General features: G+C 48.4%; 1 protein-coding gene across 3 annotated transcripts in view; it reads right to left on the reverse strand.

The window, feature by feature from the left end:
- NBEAL1 (neurobeachin like 1) overlaps positions 1 to 13,011 on the reverse strand; it is a 245,395-nt gene extending 232,384 nt beyond the window's left edge. The window contains exons 1-2 of one of the 3 annotated variants that reach the window (XM_040441754.1): positions 12,574 to 13,011; positions 945 to 1,398 (exon numbers count right to left, since the gene is read on the reverse strand). In XM_040441754.1, coding sequence (XP_040297688.1) covers positions 945 to 995 — 51 coding nt within the window. In that variant the 5' untranslated portion in view covers positions 996 to 1,398; positions 12,574 to 13,011. Of the gene's footprint in view, positions 1 to 944; positions 1,399 to 12,569 lie in introns of all 3 variants that reach the window. The other 2 variants (XM_040441755.1, XM_040441756.1) reach the window with 2 other exon arrangements.
- Between the last annotated feature and the right edge of the window lie 6,984 nt (positions 13,012 to 19,995).

Below are 19,995 nucleotides of genomic sequence, written 5' to 3' on the forward strand. Positions count from 1 at the left end.
CCCCTTGCTGATCACATATTGATGACCTACCCTAAAAATAGGTCATCAATAATTAAGTTCTAGCTACTTTCACACTAGCATTCGGGTGTCCGCTCGTGCGCACCGTTTGAAGGGGCTCACGAGCGGCCCCGAACGCATCCGTCTGGCCCCAATGCATTCTCAGTGGAGGCGGATCCACTGAGAATGCATCCGCCTGCCAGCGTTCAGCCTCCGCTCCGCTCAGTGAGCGGACACCTGAACGCTGCTTGCAGCGTTCGGGTGTCCGCCTGGCCGTGCGGAGGCGAGCGGATCCGTCCACACTTACAATGTAAGTCAATGGGGACGGATCCGCTTGAAGATGACACAATATGGCTCAATCTTCAAGCGGATCCGTTCCCCATTGACTTACAATGTAAAGTCTGAACGGATCCGCTCAGACAACTTTCACACTTAGAAAATTTTCTAAGTTTTAATGCAGACGCATCCGTTCTGAACGGATGCGAACGTCTGCATTATCGGAGCGGATCCGTCTGATGAAACATCAGACGGATCCGCTCCGAACGCTAGTGTGAAAGTAACACCTCCAAAACTAGAGGTTGCTAATGGTTCCAAGAAGCCTACCACTTTATGGACGGCAGAGTCAGCATGAAGATAGTCAGGAGCACTTTATCCCAGGGATGCCTTGGGATATGGCCAGTTGTAATGGACACTTTAATGACAGGGTGTAACTGGCAGGTGACGGTCACAGGAGAGCACCAAACACATAAATACATATACAAATACCTGAGGCTATTTCATTAAATGTTAAAAAATTTATATGCAGAACAAACCCTTCTTCAGGATAGCGAGAAACTGTACATTGAGATACATTGATACCTTATATACTTCTGCCTGGCCTCATCTCTCAACACTAAAGCATCTCTTTCTACCCTCCCCAAATCACAAGCTGGAGGAGAAGGGCTTACCTTGCTGCAATACAGCATCCACAGCTCACACAGTCTCTCCTTGGAAGCCATCCCGTCACCTCCGCTTCACAATTGCACAAATATATTTCAGAACCAGTCCATCAACATTTTCTAGAGCTTCGTCCTTGGTAGTTTATGTTACCGTCTCCGGTGGTGTACTCCCGCCAAACAAACAAGAAGAAAGAAAGAGCTCAGAGGCGAGTTCTCTGCAGATCGAACTAGCACAAAACCAGCTTAACAGGACCTGGACCCGCTTCGTAAGGCTGTACTTCCTCTAGTGACAAAAACACTGGTGGCCCAAAAAAATTAAAAAGTTATGTGACGTGCACGTAGTCCAAACAAGTTGTAGTGAGGTTATTTCTTACGCTAGGTAAGGTCACATCCATTGTCCGATGATGGCGCACACGTCGGGGAGTTCTGTTACCATGATGGTTAGATCAGGACGCTGGGCCACCTAAGAAGAAAGACAATGTATGAAATAACACTGAACCTGAAGTAAAATATTCATCATTGAAGGCTTGCACATGGATGACATGCTGATGTGGACGTGCACAAGAACGCCACCGCATACTGCTGAATCAGCAGAACAAACTGCATTCTACCCATTTCCACAGCCACTCGGCTGCATGTGAACGGAGTTGCGGACACCCCATGTACAGCATGCGGACTGTCCTCAATGCGGATTTTGGCAGGGAATCCACGGCAGAATCTGTCACAGCCATGAACAGACCCTAAAGCTGTCCACAGGACGATTCAATTCACAGCAAGCATACAAAGTCAGAAAACTATTAGCAGCAAGTCTGGCAAGCCCGTGAACATACTGTAGGTGCAATGCTCACTTATGTGCAAAAATAAGGGTATGTCAACACATACTGGACAAAAATCTGATGTGGATATCACAGATTTGTTATAGTCCTATCTGCTTTGCTGCTTCTGTAATAATCTGCTAATCCGGATGGAAAGTCTGCTACATGTGAAGATACTATAAAGATAAAGCCCTTGATAGCTGATCTGTGAATGTCCATCAGACAAGCCACGTAATGCCAGGGGTCAAAGGGGGCCAGTCAGCAGCCATACAAAGTCAGCGAATATTCCTACACGGCGGACTTGATTGGCGCATTGATCTGCACTTCCCACAAAGGATGCCCTCACGCATACTGGTAGTTTGCAGTCAAATGCAGGGGGCTTCATGGCAAATTCCTAGAGCTGTGAAGGAGGTTTTGGGGCTCTTAGGGGGTCATTTATTAAGACCGGCGTTTTAGGAGCAGTTCTTAATAACCCCTGCGCTGGATCTGCCGAAGTTATGAAGAGCCGCCTAAACCAAGCATAGAAAACGGTAAATGAGACGGGCCTCGCAGACCATCCCCTTCCCCACCAAATTTTTAGTGTTTACAGGCTTTTAACCTGACTAACCTATAAATACTATGCGGCCAAAAACTGCCTAGAAAACCATGGTAACACCAAACGAGGTCCTGTGACAGCCCCATGATTTAGGACAAATGCTGCAAACAAATCACTAATCTGGTAGAAGAAGCAAAACCATTTATGTTGATGGGAAATTCAAAGGGACTTCAAACCTCACGTGTGTCCGATTTGTATGCTTTGCAGCACTTAAATACAATCTATTGTTCCTTGTAATCAGCCATTTGATGCTGGAAGAATTGCCAGGAAGGGCAGAAAAGTTTTGCAGCCCCCCCCCCCAGTTTCTCTCATTTTGGGCTCAGTAGTGTTCAGGACCCAGCGCCTCTGGCTCTATAGCTAAACCTGGGCTACACTACATTCAACCAGTCCGAAATATAAGTACCATGACATGGCACAAAGTAAGGCCCAGAAAATGCCATCCAAATTTGTCATTACATTTCCAAAAGGACTCTTGGACAATGCTTCTATGGAGAGTTCCACCACAGAAGATACCTGATGCACTGATCTGGAATGCATGTATTTAAAGCCGATGAATAGAACTCATTTATGGCTTTGTTCACATCTCCCAGCGTACAAGGATATCACCGATGGGGGGCTGCAACCTATCCCCACTGTACAGAATCCAGATTAGGATCGGGACTAGTTTCACACTGCAGACATGACAGACCTGACGGAGCTCTCTGGATCCGCCGGACGTTACCGCAATGCCCAGCAGCCCCACTGACTACAATGGGGTCTGGCGGAGATCTGACCAAACAGCCTGTTGGAAGTGGGAAAGTAGCGTAATCCACACAGGATTTTTATTTATTTTTTACTGTATGAAATATACATTCTATTACGCTTTTCCATCCCCAACACGATGGGGCCAAAAGGACACCGTTTTGGCCTCTGCATGTATTTTGGGAGCTTCCCATCGCATATGCCAAACGTACAGCTACACATGATGTGAACATTACATAAAGCGGTTGTCTGACCCCCAAACCAATTTTACATATGGCCCTAAACATGTTTGGCATGAAGAAAAAAAAAAGCCATTTAACTATTCACTGGCGCTCCCTTACTTTGTTGAGGATCTCGTCCCTGCTGCTTCTGGTCCTTTGTGGACCAGAAGTGTGACATCCCGCTCGTGGTCTCGTGCACTGACGCAGCCATTCACTGGCCTCAGCCATCATGTTCCTCTTTGTGGACATGTCACTGCTGAGGTCAGTGAATGGCTGCAGCAGTGAATGTGACGACGGACGGGAAGACACACTTCTGGTCCACAGGGGACTAGAAGCAGCAGGGATGGGACCCTCAGTACAGTAACAGAGTGCCAGTGAATAGGTAACTGGCTTTTTTATGGTAAGCACTTTCAGCGCCATACGTTAAATTGCTTTGGAGGTCGGACAACCCCTTTACGCCTGTTAGAAGTCAGAACCCTCTAAGAGAGCATACTGAAGTAAACATACAAAGAACTCTAAAACCAAAGAATAAGGCTGGGGCGACAAAGCAATGAGAATGCATTTAAGGCATTCGCCAGCTAAAATTATACAGGAGAAACTGTTTTTATTTTTTGGCAAAGAAAGAAATTAAAAATTTCCACAAAACTTTTCCTAGCAGTAGGTACATTCCTTTCTGACTGGTAAGGGTCTGAGGGCTCCATTCAGCTGAAGCAGCAACGTGGCACCTTCATCCCGAGCCATGGCATGAGAGGTTGGAAATCAGAAAGTGACCACATATCATAACAATGGAAAAAACGTCAATCAAGGGAAAATCTGTAGGGCATGTCCACATAGGATGGATTCACTGTGGATTCGCAACTGTGGATTTTCCGCAAAACTAATCCACATGCTGTGAAAAAGATCAATATCGTAAGCTGACCTGAGATATGTGTAAATTTTTGCTTCGGACTTCCACCGCGGATTTCACCCTTTGCAATACATAAGGTGAAATCCGTAGCACATATTTATCCAAATCTGTGGCAAATCCACATGTAACACATGCAGATTTTGCAGAATTAGCTGTGGAAACGCAGCAAACTCTGCAGCACAAATTTGGCTTTGTGTCTCCATATTTTTAGGCTACCTCCACAGGTTGTGGATTAAGTGCGGACTCTCTTGCAAAAAAAAAAAAAAAAAAGCAGCATAATACAGTACAAAATGCAAAAGCCTGCTCAGCACATCAAGGTGACCTCTTTAGAGTGGGTCCCTACACTAAAATGGTCATTGTTTGCCACGGGTGGACGGGGCCTGTACACATACAGCCAGCTGCACCGTGGGCCGTAGCCTAGGCCTTTTCTATGATGACTGAACAGGACAATATATTGTAAAGTGAGGGACACGCCAGGTTCACCTGCTGCTTTCTAAAATGCATCAAAAATCCATTACAAAAGACACATAAAAACAAACATGCACTTTTATTGAAATTGCTTTTTTTTTTTTTTTTTTTAACAGTTGAAATGTAAAATCAGTGTGGTAATTGCACATGCAGTTTTTAAGTGAAACACACTTATTTAACATTTTACGTGTAAAAAAAAAAAAAAAACACACAATAGCAGTAAAAACGTATGCGTTTTCAGAAAGCAACGTGTTAAGCGACCATAAGAGGAATCTGCTGCCTCCAAACAGAGAGGAGATCTGCCACAGGGCACATTCCTCAGGATCAGCTGGCAGCATGTGACTTCTACCTTTAACCCATTCATGAGCCCAGCATAAGGACAATGATCACACGTGACCAAATAACTCAGGGCAATCATACTTTGATAGGGTTGTCCCAATAGGAAATATTTACATCACATCTGAGTCCCCCTGCTCGGGATCGCCCCTTATTGAGTGAAGATCTACTGTGAAGTGACGTTTTCCAACTTGACCATGTATTGTGTGTGGTTTAGATCTCTTTGCCTGGCAATAATATGGTTTCAGGAGACAGACCCGCAGTGGACAGCCGATTCACATGTGCTGAATGGATTTTCAGTTGCAGAACTTTTTGCAACAAATCTGCCGCATGTGAACAAACGTGTGAAATTCAGACAGGTCCTAAAACCTCCAGTACTGCATGAGAAGTACAGCTGACGTCAAATAAAGCAGCATAATACAGTACAAAATGCAAAAGCCTGCTCGGCACATCAAGGTGACCTCTTTCGAGTGGGTCCCTACACTAAAATGGTCCGTTAATACAGGGTGCCCGGCTGCACCCCTCGCCGTCCGGTGCCCAGCGCCGCCTTCCCTGTCTTCAGCGCCGCCTTCTACAGCTCAACGCCGCCTCTGCAATCCTCCCCGTCCCTGAGCCTAGCCTACTGCGCTGGTGCGGGATCTGGCAGAGGGACGGGGAGGATTGCGGAGGCGGCGCTGAGCTGTAGAAGGCGGCGCTGAAGACAGGGAAGGCGGCGCTGGGCACTGGACGGCGAGGGGTGCAGCTGGGCACCCTGTATTAACGGACCTCCCCTTGGGCACCTTAAGTAAGTGATTGACAGGTTATAAAAACCAGTTTTTTGGGCAAATAGAGCCACAGTGAGGTTTAATAAGGCCAGCTTAGGATTCTTCTTATTAGTCTGGACATGAGCATATGTTTTGGTTAGAGGGGTTAAATCTGATGACAGAATCCATTTAAGATCTGTGCTGGGAACAGATTTTCTGGATTATTGAACAGACAGTTGTCACCTTGTGACATATATATATATATATATATATATATGTAAACGATTATTTTAGTAATCGAGTACTCTACCAATTATTTTTACAATTAATCGAGTATTCAAATAAGAAAAAATGAATTGACTGTTTTCTTTTATAAAAACTCATCAGACCCCCGCCATCAGTCCCCAACACCCTTTGTTTCCCCCTGTGCAATCAACCCAAGTGCATTAGTTCCCCTTAGTGCCTTCAGCTCTCCCCCACCCACAGTGCCTTCAGCTCTCCCTCCAATGCCACCAGCTCCTCCCCCTCCCCCTCCCACCAGCTCCTCCCCCTCCCCCTCCCACCAGCTCCTCCCCCTCCCCCTCCCACCAGCTCCTCCCCCTCCCACCAGCTCCTCCCCCTCCCCCTCCCACCAGCTCCTCCCCCAATGCCACCAGCCATCAGTTCCCTCCCTTGCCCCTCCTAGCCATCAGTGCCCAGCCGCAGCGCCAGTGAACTAAAATGTCCTGACAATGTGTGCACGTCAGGATCCAAAGCAGCGTTGTGCGTGCAGGCGGGTGACCACGGAGCGTGAATAATAGCAAGCTCTTCACTCACATGGCACATTTGCATTTCTTTTCTGCAGTGCTTTTTGCCACGCCAGCTCCATATTTTAGCTGAAGGTCTATGGGAAATATTAAACTCAGGACACACAGGCGTTTTTCCTGCTGGTGCCTTCATTAATTAGGTGGCGTTTTGGCCTTTCTGGCTTCCTTTTAAGCACACAGCAGGATGTAGCTCTTGCCGTTTTCACATCACCTTCTCTATAGGGGAAGAAACGCCATGAAGAAAAACACTAGTGGTAAGACGCACCGTCCCAGATCTACTAATGTGTCTGTGCCTAAAATCTGTCTAAAAAGTGGCACTAACTGGTGCAAGTTGGCGCAACAAAGGTTTCTACAATTCTTCACACTTGCTCGACAAGTCTTGTGTTTTCAAGTAAAATGCCTTTTAATTGCCTACAACAGAAATTGCCTGAAGTGGTTCCATTCTAATTTGTATTCACATAACAAACGCCTCCGAAATGGGTGAACGGCCCCTTTAACTGCTGTCCAACTTATTTCAAAAAGGCTCCAAAGCCCCTAAATGTGTCAAATCAATAACTCCTATATTATAATCAGCAGAAAAGTCCCTTCTGCGAAGCATCTGCTCCCCCTGCACCAGTGATGTGGCTTTGTGTAGCATCACAGTGCAAAGTCTGAATCTTGCCGTGTATTCCAGGGCGACGTCCCACCCATCTGACATCATGCATGGAGAGACCAAACTGCATGCCAGACACTACAGTTGGCAAGGCTAGTGTGTGGTGCCCAGACTGCTTATATCCAGTGAAGCGGGCAGAACAGTAGCCTGGAGACATACTTAAAGGGATCCATCATACAAATAAGCTACCCTATTAAAGGGCAGAATACGATTATGACAAACCCAACCATTTATATTATATCCATTGATAACAATACAGTGGAGTAGCTGTCCTGGAGCTCGCCCCTCACCAATGATTGACAGGCGCTGTGGACAGATATACACAGAGGCTGTCCAAAAGGGTCGGCAGGTACAGTGCCCGGCGCCACAACCATGAATGTGCTGTATTCCTTCTTTGTGGCACATTGTTCTCGCTCTCTGGCATTTTTACAATACATTTATCGCTGTACATCTCAGTAAATTCCTCCGGACCGCGTGGTCTACAAACACTACTTCAGCCACGTCTTTATAGGACAGGGATCAGCAACCTCCGGCACACCAGCTGTTCTGAAACTACAACTTCCAGAATCCTCCTGGCACTTCTAAAACAGCTGAACAAGTGTGCATACTGGGAGTTGTAGTTTCACCGCAGCTGGAGTGCCGAAGGTTGCTGGTGCCAGTCCTAGGAGATGCTCTGATCTTGATTTTTTTCCTATTTCTCAGTGAAGAAAAAGCACCACAAAAAAACAAAAAACAGCAAAGTAAGCGCAGCATGTGACGCTAATGCACAGGCTTGAGGACACACAGAACTCCCCACACTCAGCCCCAAGGCCGATTCCCCCAGTCAGATTCAATCTATATCTACAAGACGATCAGATCACTCAGATGTCTCCAAGCGTTCCAACTCACCGAGGAGGTTCCTCACCAGCAACCATCTCAGCCATAAAATGCCAAATGTACACAATTTCCCTTATTATACTGTGGAGAATGGAATTCACTAACGTTTCAGCCTATAATCCCATCAGACTCATAGAGTCCATCATATCTGACAGGATGAATAGTGCCTCAGGATAGGCCATCAGTATCTCATTGGAGGAGGTCCGACACCCGGCACCCCAGCTGATCAGCTGCTTGAGAAGGCACCGGCCTTCCTGTAAATGCGGAGGCCTTCTCGGCGCTCACCAGTCACAGTGCCATACGTTGTACAGTGGCTGTGCTTGGTATCACGCTCAGCTCCATTCACTTCACTTCGCACCGTGACTGAAGAACGTGTCCTCACTCGGCCTAGAGAAAGCTGAGAGAAGGACACAGCTAAACTGCGCGTGACGATGCCTGCTCAAACAGTTGATTGGCAGGGGGTCCCGGGTTTAGGACCCCCACTGATCAGATACTGATGAACTATCCTGAGGAAAACCCCTTTACAGAGATTGTCTAAGTTATTTTTTATTGATGACCTATCCTCAGGATTAGTGATGAGCAAAGTGAGCTTCAGATGCGACTTTTGAAGTCGGTTCCCTCAAAACTTCGGATTAATACTGGACGGAGATCCGTCTCTGTACAGTATTAGAATGTATGGGCTCTGATGAGCCGAAGTTAGTTATTCGCAAAGTTGAGCGTGACTTTGTTGAATAACTTTGGTAATTGATTTGTAAAGTGGCAGAATACTATAAAACTTGTAAGCGAACGCTGCTTCGGATCTGAGGCACTAGTTGGAACTGAAGCCGAGTTCTGTTTCAAGTTCCTCCACTTTACAAATCAAAAGTTATTCAACAAAGTCACGCTCAACTTTGCGAATAACTTACTTCGGCTCATCAGAGCCCATACATTCTAATACTGTATGGAGTCGGATCTCCGCACAGTATTATTCTGAAGTTTTGAGCAAAGCGACTTCGGATGTAGCTCTTCATTAATCCTGAGGATAGGTCATCAATATCAGATCGGCAGGGCTCCGACACCCAGCACTTCCGCCGATCAGCTGTTTCATGAGAAGAGTGGTGCTTGTGCCAGCAATGCCTTCCCTTCATTGTTTGCCATCGACATCGCAGCGGTGAGCAGGTGTAATTACAAAATGCTGTCCCCTTCATTTCTATGGGGCGGCTCGTTCCTATAAACTTGAATGGGAAGGAGCCGTCCCATAGAAGTGAATAGGACGGCTTGTAATTACAGCTGCTCACCTCTGCGATGTCGACAATGAAGGGAAGGCAGTGCGGGCACGACAACCAGCTCATCAGCAGCGGTACCAGGTGTCGGACCCCCATATTGATCTCCTGTCCTGAGAATAGGTCATCAATAAAAATAATATGGACAACCCCTTTCAGCTCATTTCAGACAAGAGTGTCCACTGCAGGAAACGCAGTCCGTGTGGGAGTGCGATCTCCATTATGGACACTTCTCCGGGGACAGGAGATAATTTATGAGGCTGTGTGTCTCTGACCAACCTTCCATGTACTGATTTGTACGGACAGCAATATGCAACAGCGGAGGTCGGGCAGAGATCACGCTCCCACATGTGGACACGCACATCTGGAATTAGCCTAAATATTTCAGGTTTCCTACCTGTGCGGCTATCCCCCGGTCTCCACCAGTCCTCCGATTACTGCAGCACGTGATGAGGAGTAGGGATGAGCAAACTTCTCTTTTCAAGTTCGGCGCACAAGGTTCGGGTTATCTAAGAATTCCGCTATGGATTCTGCTACCACCGACCATAACTTATATAGATAGGCTGAACTTAAAATACAAGTTCGCTCAACGCTACTGACGAGCCATCCACAGCACCACGACCACTGTCCTGGGTGGACGCCATTGCATGCTGTGTTAACCAGGACAAGGACAAGCGAGACAAAGACTTCTACCAGTATGATATACTCAGCAGAGCGCCCCGTGCCATATACTCAGCAGAGCGCCGTACCATATACTCAGCAGAGCGCCCCGTGCCATATACTCAGCAGAGCGCCCCGTGCCATATACTCAGCAGAGCGCCCCGTGCCATATACTCAGCAGAGTACTGTACCATATACTCAGCAGAGCGCCCCGTGCCATATACTCAGCAGAGCGCCCCGTGCCATATACTCAGCAGAGCGCCCCGTGCCATATACTCAGCAGAGCGCCCCGTGCCATATACTCAGCAGAGCGCCCCGTGCCATATACTCAGCAGAGCGCCCCGTGCCATATACTCAGCAGAGCGCCCCGTGCCATATACTCAGCAGAGCGCCCCGTGCCATATACTCAGCAGAGCGCCCCGTGCCATATACTCAGCAGAGCGCCCCGTGCCATATACTCAGCAGAGCGCCCCGTGCCATATACTCAGCAGAGCGCCCCGTGCCATATACTCAGCAGAGTACTGTACCATATACTCAGCAGAGCGCCCCGTGCCATATACTCAGCAGAGCGCCCCGTGCCATATACTCAGCAGAGCGCCGTACCATATACTCAGCAGAGCGCCCCGTGCCATATACTCAGCAGAGCGCCCCGTGCCATATACTCAGCAGAGCGCCCCGTGCCATATACTCAGCAGAGCGCCCCGTGCCATATACTCAGCAGAGCGCCCCGTGCCATATACTCAGCAGAGCGCCCCGTGCCATATACTCAGCAGAGCGCCCCGTGCCATATACTCAGCAGAGCGCCCCGTGCCATATACTCAGCAGAGCGCCCCGTGCCATATACTCAGCAGAGCGCCCCGTGCCATATACTCAGCAGAGCGCCCCGTGCCATATACTCAGCAGAGCGCCCCGTGCCATATACTCAGCAGAGCGCCCCGTGCCATATACTCAGCAGAGCGCCCCGTGCCATATACTCAGCAGAGCGCCCCGTGCCATATACTCAGCAGAGCGCCCCGTGCCATATACTCAGCAGAGCGCCCCGTGCCATATACTCAGCAGAGTGCCCCGTGCCATATACTCAGCAGAGTGCCCCGTGCCATATACTCAGCAGAGTGCCCCGTGCCATATACTCAGCAGAGTACCGTACCATATACTCAGCAGAGTACCGTACCATATACTCAGCAGAGTACCGTACCATATACTCAGCAGAGTACCCTACCATATACTCAGCAGAGTACCCTACCATATACTCAGCAGAGTACCCTACCATATACTCAGCAGAGTACCCTACCATATACTCAGCAGAGTACCCTACCATATACTCAGCAGAGTACCCTACCATATACTCAGCAGAGTACCCTACCATATACTCAGCAGAGTACCCTACCATATACTCAGCAGAGTACCCTACCATATACTCAGCAGAGTACCGTACCATATACTCAGCAGAGTACCCTACCATATACTCAGCAGAGTACCCTACCATATACTCAGCAGAGTACCGTACCATATACTCAGCAGAGTACCGTACCATATACTCAGCAGAGTACCGTACCATATACTCAGCAGAGTACCGTACCATATACTCAGCAGAGTACCGTACCATATACTCAGCAGAGTACCCTACCATATACTCAGCAGAGTACCGTACCATATACTCAGGAGAGCACCGTACCATATACTCAGCAGAGCACCGTACCATATACTCAGCAGAGCACCGTACCATATACTCAGCAGAGTACTGTACCATATACTCAGCAGAGTACTGTACCATATACTCAGCAGAGTACTGTACCATATACTCAGCAGAGCACTGTACCATATACTCAGGAGAGTACTGTACCATATACTCAGCAGAGTACTGTACCATATACTCAGCAGAGTACTGTACCATATACTCAGCAGAGTACTGTACCATATACTCAGCAGAGTACTGTACCATATACTCAGCAGAGTACTGGCCGATGAACGCCAGGATCCGTCACCACTGGACAACTTTCTATGGTCATTGGGGGAGATTTATCAAACTGGTGTAAAGTAGAACTGGCTCAGTTGCCCATAACAACCAATCAGATTCCACCTTTCATTTTCCAAAGGAGCTGTGAAAAACGAAAGGTGGAATCTGATTGGTTGCTATGGGCAACTACTCAAGTTCTATTTTACACCACTTTGATTAATCTCCACCATTAACTAAGGTGACTTTGGAGTCCTGCTTCCACTGCTTCGTCCCAACCTGAAATCTGAACTACCCGTAACAGGACCACATTTTACCACAGTCGCCATGCCATAGGGGACAGTCGTTATAAACACGCATGCTGAGCCGATCCGAGCATGCATGTTTACAAGACCCCAGACTGGATGAGGGGTGATGGGCATGACATGAGGGGCACAGGGTCAGCAGCCTGAGTCTCTCCCATTAGTCCACACATGGTCCCATCCTATACTTGTTGTCGCACCCTGCCCCTCAGAGCTGACAGTCCCCCCTCCCTCATTCTTCCACATCAGCAGGCCCGGCCAGCTCAGCAGCAGCCGCTCCCCCGCTCCTCTCACACCTACTGTGTAGTCGCTGCCGGGTGAGCCCGCAGTAGTCCCAGAGTCCGATATCCCAGTCCCGGGCGGCGCCGTCCTCTCCGCGTTCCCACACACTCACGACCTGTCACCCCAGGAGCGCGCAGCAGGCGGCCTCTCCAAACCCCGCCCCTACGTGACGAGGAGCCCAGCCACGCCCACTAGCCTGCTGGACGCTGGGAGCCTTTCCGGGGTGCGTTTACACGGTGCATGCTGGAGAACGGGCGTGTGACGGGAACAGGCCTGGAATAAACTAGTGCAAAGACCCTATGGAGCGCAGCGCCGTGCAGGACGGACGCGCATGCGCAGCACCTGACCCCCAGGTGTGTGGAGCCCGGTGCATCTCCCAGTCCTGCCAGGGAAGAGGAAGCTGTGGGGCAGTGACGTGTCTGCAGAGTGAGCCTTTCCTAGGTTACCTCATCCCTGCATGTATATCGTGGGAATGCACTGAAACAGGTGTTGTGTAAATGAATGCTGAAAAGAACTGCACTTACCATTGCTCAACAAATACAAGATCTCTGCTTGCTGTCTGTGAATGATAGGTCATCAATATTAAAAGCCCGGAAAACCCTTTTAATATTAGACATTAGTAAATGTGGACCATACTTTATGAGGCGAGCACCCCGCACCTCTCTGGTGACTGATTTATATAGCACTACCATAGGGCTCATGCATAGTGTTGAGCGAACTTCTGTTTTAAGTTCGGCGTCCGGTTAGCGGAGGATCCCGATATGGATTCCGAATTCCGTTGTGGTCCGTGGTAGCGGAATCAATAATCGGCTATTGGATCCCGGACATGTGCATTCCGTATTTTTCGGAACGTAAGGCCGGCCGCTAATAGAACGGTCCTATCCTTGTCCATAATGCAGACATGTTCTATTTTTATGTGGAACAGACATACGCACACATAGAGTCATTTCCGGAGAAAAAAATATGTTTGTGTTCATGAGCCCGTATTCTGCAGCGCTTTACAGTCAGGGGGTCTATGTAAAACCAAAATTATACTCATTGACAAAAAAGGAAGGCACCAAGACCACCTTCTATGTGTGAATGTAATGATGATATATGTAAATTATTACAATATTACAATATTAGAGCAAAAGGGTAAGTTTATTGGGGAAAACTATACAACTGAAAGTAGGCTCTAGCCTGGATGCAAGAGGAGGCATGCAGGTTCAGTATGGCATCCTGTAGCTGTGGCACTTTTGCCCACTGATGGTAAAGCTGCCGTTTCCATCTGGTCCCGTAAATGGCCGATTGGTGATAAATCTGCAGCACATGTGGCCGCAGGATGTCCTGCACATATCCCTGAGCTGTTAGTGTCCCCTGTATCACTACTAGGGGGGGACCGACTGTCGTATGCGATGGCTGCACAGATCATCAGACCGGCAGCTGGGGCAGTGTGTCGCTCACCACAAGGCCTCTATACTGGAACCCAACCGTCATGTGATCCAGGGGCATAGCTATAATGGTCTCAATTGAGACCACCCCCCCTTGCCAGTGGCACAGGTGCTGCGGCATGGCAAGGGAGAAATGTCTCCATGCCCCACCTCTACCTCTCATAGGATTCCAGCCTAGTGCCTGTAGCATATGAGAGCCTGGCACAGGCGGCATGCAGCTCAGGAAACAGGCCGGAATAGACCTGCACCGCATCGCTGATAGCCACATGGAGGGAAGTATTTGAGTTTATTGTTTTTCATTTGGCACCATGCTGCTGGGCCACCATGAATGGGGGCATTTGTACTGGCACACACAATGCGGCATGTTATTGTACTGACACACATGGAGGGTGCTATAGGGATTTTGGCTCTACTGGGGGCACTAAGAGGGAGCGTGTTTTGCACTAGCATGTATTATAATGGAATATTTTTTGGCCTGGCATGCATTATAAGGAGAATTATTACTGGGGGAGTATGAGGAACATGATATTACTAGTATGGGGACTGTGGGGGCATTAATACATCTAGGCCTCCAAAGACATACTGATAGAGAACTTAGATTGTGAGCCCCATTGGGGACAGCCCAATGCAAATCTGTAAAGCGCTGCGGAATATGTCATAAATAATGAATAGGGCTCAATGGGGGACATGATTACTATTAGGGGCACTTTGAAGACAAGGTGCGCTCTGGCAGATAATTATTTCCAATGGTGGGACTTTGGGAGCACTATTACTGTCGGGGTACCCTGGCACTATATCAGATTATCACAATTATTTTTTGGGGACATCATATTGATACTATTAGTGTTAGGGACACTATTTGCTGGGCGCAGTTATTTTTTAGGGCACTGTGTACCAATAACTACTAATGGGGGCACTATCTGTGTGGTAACTGTATTTTCAGGGGGAGTGTTTCTGCAGTATAGTATTGGGGAGCTAAGTGGGCACAGCATTGAGGGCGGCAGGATGGGGTGTTCAGACGGTGGGAGGATGATGGAAAGGTAGGAAACTTAGATGTCTGTTTGTCAACGAAAAGAGAGAGCTGAAATAAATCATCATGGTGGTCTGGTCTGAATGGAGAAGATGAGGAAAGAGAACGTCCACATCAGAGGAGACGTCACTGGATGTAAGAGGTACATATGTGGCGCTTTATTACCCTGTATGTTTTGTAGCCCTCTCTGCTCTGTTTATCTGCTCGCTGCAGCAATTGCAGTGCTGAGCAGGTGTAATTACAAGTATGGAGTCCCCATTCACTTCTATGGGACGGCTCTGTCTGTTCAAGTGACTAGTACAGAGCCGTCCCATAGAAGTGAATGGGGACGCCATAGTTGTAATTACACCTGCTGACCACTGCAATTGCTGCAAGCAGATTAACAGAGCAGAGAAGGCAGCTCTTCTATGAGCACTGCCTTCTCTCCAAACAGCTAGTCCGCGGGGGTGCCAGGAATCAGACCCCTGCCGATCTGATATTGACCTATCTTAAGGATAGGTCATCAGTAGTAAAAAGCGGACAACCCCTTTAACACAAAGGAGTGACTAGGCAAACTTTAGTGAGCGTGTGTTCGTTTCACTTGCTAATAAGATAATGGGGGGATTTATCATATCCCACTCTAGTTTTCTGGCATAAAAGTCACAAACTTAGACATTGTGACTCTTAAAACGCCATTGCATCTAATTTTAGACGCAAGAAAAGTTTCTACTCTGCCCTTGCTACATTCCTGAGAAAGGGCTGTGGTGAGGGAGGGGACGGGGCCAGCGGGCCGGGCATATCCAGTCTTCTGCCGTAAAGTAAGACTGAAATCTACGGCAGCTCCGAGTTGGTGAAGACTTCCGTTTAGGTGCATGGACTGCCAGAAGGTAGCGCCTAAATTTATCACAAGACCTGCGCCTTGTCATAAATTATGTACATCCTCTGGCAGCGCAGGGGATATCATAGACCGGCGTAATGCTGTTCTATGATAATTTCATGGTTGTGCACAGTCTAGTCAGATGGGGAGTAATGTTGGATTTACAGCACATGTCCCTGTGTAACCAGGGATTTGCTGCCCAGAAGCAATCATTTTTTATGGGGTCAAACGATCACTAGTATGCAGGTAACTGCTGCATGTAAATGCAGCTTTCCCTTCTGCTGACGATCAGCCAACCATCGATAACGAATGGTTTGTTCCCGATAATTGCCTAGAACGTTGGTCCAGGTATGTGTTTGTGGGCAGATTGTGCTTTGTAAATGGAGATCTACTGCCCAGAATCAATGATTCTCTATGAAGATGAGTGATCGCAGTAGCCGCGATGATTGCAGCTACAGGGGAGAAGATTGCTGGATGTAAATACAGCTCTCCCCTCCTCTGACAAACGGCAATTATCAGGTATGAACATTCGTCCCAATAATTGCCTTCTCAGTGGACGTGCAGGCGCTGCATCTGATTGGCCAGCACTCTTGTACCCAGAGTCCAAGCATTTCTTGTACATGAATTTCACTCACTCAGTTTCTGTTGATTTAGAAAATACAAAACCGAAATAAATAGTTTCAAAAGAAAAAGCCTAACATTCATATGACTTACTGAGGATGGATAGATGAGATGAGATGAGAGTACTTACTATAGAATACTCTGCTTTCCTCCAATAAAGTGGTTGCCGTTTCATTTGCACAATAAGGTACTGTAAGTAGCATGTGGATGCTAAAAAATAAAGACAAAACATTTGTAAATCCATTCCTGCTTGTACCATGAAAATGGACTCACCACAAGACTTCCAAGGACAAGAGCGCATTTTGGATTTTGGTGTCCTATTTTTCTGTTGCCGATTCTATGACACCGTACTGCCAGAACAGATTTTGCCAAAACATTAGCAACTCCTTCAAAGTCACTTTTTTTTTTATGTTGACCTCCTAAGGTATTCATTGGACAGTGCTGCAGTTTCTGCTGTTCGATACGTGGAAGATTTTGTCATGGACAAAATCCTCTGTCTGAAAATATCAAAAGTACACTAGGTGGATGCCTAATACTTGTGTCACAAAAGTGATCAACTTTCACTCCAAATCTGTAGGTGGCGCTGGAAGATGCAGTGCTCAAAAAGTTGCAAAGCAGGTGACCCCCGGAAAGTTGCAAAGCCCCTACTTGCAACTTTTTTAAGCCAGAATTCTGGTGTGCAGGGCTTGATAAATTTCCCTCAATGTTTGTAGTTAATAATGTAATAAAATATGGATGCTCATGCGGAAAACCCACAGCGTAATACAGTACCAGTAATATTAAATTAAATAAATCTTATGTACACTTTGCTGATATTGATCTGCCGTTCGGATTTTGAAATCTGCAGCATGTCAAGGTGCAGATAAAATGCACACGTGTTCAGGTAGCCTGAAGGGGCTGTGCAGTGCAAAGAGATCGATGACTTATTCATCAGATCAGAGGTTCCAACTCCCTGCACCCCCACCAATCAACTGTAAGAAGAGGTAATGGCCCTTGTGCGCAGTGCTGCTTCCTCTTCAAAGTGACCTGTGCGCCACCTTGCTTGTAGAGGTGTTGCAGTATAATTAAGGGTTTATTCAGACAGCCATAGTGTTTCTCGTTAATGGCATTGGGGGACACAGCACCATGGGTATATGCCCAGCTGTCACTAGGAGGCTGACGCTAGAAAAAAAAAGTGTTGGCTCCACCCATCTGAGCTATACCCTTTGCACATGCAGAAGCTAGCCATTTTTTTTCTAGCGTCCGTAGAAGGCAGACATGACCTGCTCATTTTTCGCAGGTCCTGCTGGTAATTATTTTTTTTTCTCTCTCTTCTGCGGGTTTCGGCCTGCTGCAGGATGGGACACCACTTTTGTTGCACCCCCTGCGGGCGCGTACTTCGGTACCTACGCCGGTCACCCAGTCCCCAGATCTGCATCCGCAGAGGCATGCCGGCATTCCCACGGTCCCTGTGTTGAGTCTGCCGATATGGTGACCTTGCGGCGCCTGAAGACGACAGATGGTGAGTATTTTCAACCTCCCAATGATAGTAAAATCCCCTAGGCTCCAATTCATGGCCAGGGCGTATGATTTCCCTCTTTCTCCCCGGGCCTCTCCCCTCTTTCTGGATTCTTCCCTTAATTTAGTCCCCGGCTTCTGCCGGGACTAGGCCTCACTTCGTCCAAGTTGGCAGGTGATTACCACCGATGCCAGCCTGACTGTTGGGGGGCTGTCTTCGGGTACCTCGCTGCCCAGGCCCAGTTGTCAGCAGAGGAGTCCTCCCTGTCAATCAATGTCTTGGAGCTCAGAGCCATCTTCCTAGCTCTCTCCCACTGGACTCCCCTCCTCAGCGGTCTCCCGATCCGGATCCAGTCAGACAATTCCTCAGCCATGGCTTACTTGAACCACCAGGGGGCACCAAAAGCGGGACGGTCCTCAAGGAAGCCTCACGCATTCTGCTGTGGGTGGAGGAACACGTTCCCGCCCTCTCCGCAGTCCACATCCCCGGGGTCGACAATTGGGCAGCAGATTTTCTCATTCGCCAACGCCTCGACCCGGGCGAGTGGTCCCTCCATCCAGAAGTGTTTCTACAACTATGCCACCGGTGGGGAACCCCAGACGTGGATCTGTTCGCCTCTCGTCTGAACCACAAGCTTCCAGTTTACGCCGCCAGGTCCCGGGACCCTCAGGTTCTGGCAGTAGATGCTCTGGTCCTTCCTTGGTCCCAGTTCAGCCTCCCTTACCTCTTCCCTCCAATTCCGGTACTCTCTCGGAGTCTGTCATCCAGACTATGCTTCATGCACGCAAACCCCAATCGGCCAGGATTTACCACCGTACCTGGAGGGCGTACTTCTCTCTGTGTTTCTCTTCCCAGGATCCTGTCTTTTCTCCAGGCTGGTTTTGACAAGGGTCTTCAGCTGGCCTCTCTTAAGGGTCAGATATCAACCCTGTCCGTTCTCTTCTAAAGACCCCTGGCTTCTCGTCCCCAGGTGAAGACCTTCCTCCAGGTGGTTGCTCACCGTGCTCCCCCCTTTCGTTCCCCTGTGGAACCGTGGGACTTTAATCTTGTCCTTTACGCTCTTCAGTCCCCTCCTTTTGAGCCCTTGAAGGATATCTCTCTTTCCTTAGCATCGCTTAAGGTTGCCTTTCTTGTGGCGATTACTTCAATCCGCAGTCTCTGAGCTTGCTGCACTTTCTTGCAGATCCCCCTACCTGGTGTTTCACCAGGACAAAGTGGTCCTACGTCTGGTTTCCTCTTTTCTCCCCAAGGTGGTGTCCTCATTCCATATTAATGAGGAGATTGTCCTTCTGTCCTAATCCCTCTCATCCCAGAGAGCGATCCCTCCACCATCTGGATGTCGTTCGGACGCTCCGCCTGTACCTTCGGTTAACGGAGTCTTTCCGACGTTCTGACTCCCTCTTTGTGGTTCCTGAGGGCCCTCGTAAGGGTCTGCAAGCTTCCAAGGCCACCATCTCCCGTTGGATTCGGTCGGCTGTCAAGGAGGCCTATGTTACAAAGGGTCATGTTCCCCCTTTTTGGTTGACCGCTCACTCCACTAGGGCGGTCGGGGCCTCTTGGGCGGTTCGGCATCAGGCCTCAGCTTCCCAGGTCTGCAAGGCCGCCACCTGGGCTTCTGTTCATACCTTTTCAAAGTTCTATCACATCCATTCCTTGGCCTCTGCTGATGCCAGTCTAGGTCGAAAGGTTCTGCAAGCAGCTGTGTGTTAGATGCTTTTCTTTAGATGTTTCTTCCCTCCCTCGTGGACTGCTTTAGGACGTCCCATGGTGCTGTGTCCCCCAATGCCATTCACGAGAAAAAAAATGGATTTTTGTACTTGCCGTAAAATCCTTTTCTCGTAGGATGCATTGGGGGACACAGATCCATCCCGCTTTGGTTTGTTTTCAGTTCAAGCCTTCCGGTTTTCTCTGGGGTTTTTTGTTATCGACTCTCTCTGGTTCGGGGCATGTTGGCTTTTCCTTTTTTTCAGTTTGGTGCTCATACTGCTTTTCTACCTACTGGCTA

The sequence above is a fragment of the Bufo bufo genome, chromosome 7 (genome assembly GCF_905171765.1).
Source record: "Bufo bufo chromosome 7, aBufBuf1.1, whole genome shotgun sequence".
NCBI lineage: Eukaryota > Metazoa > Chordata > Amphibia > Anura > Bufonidae > Bufo > Bufo bufo.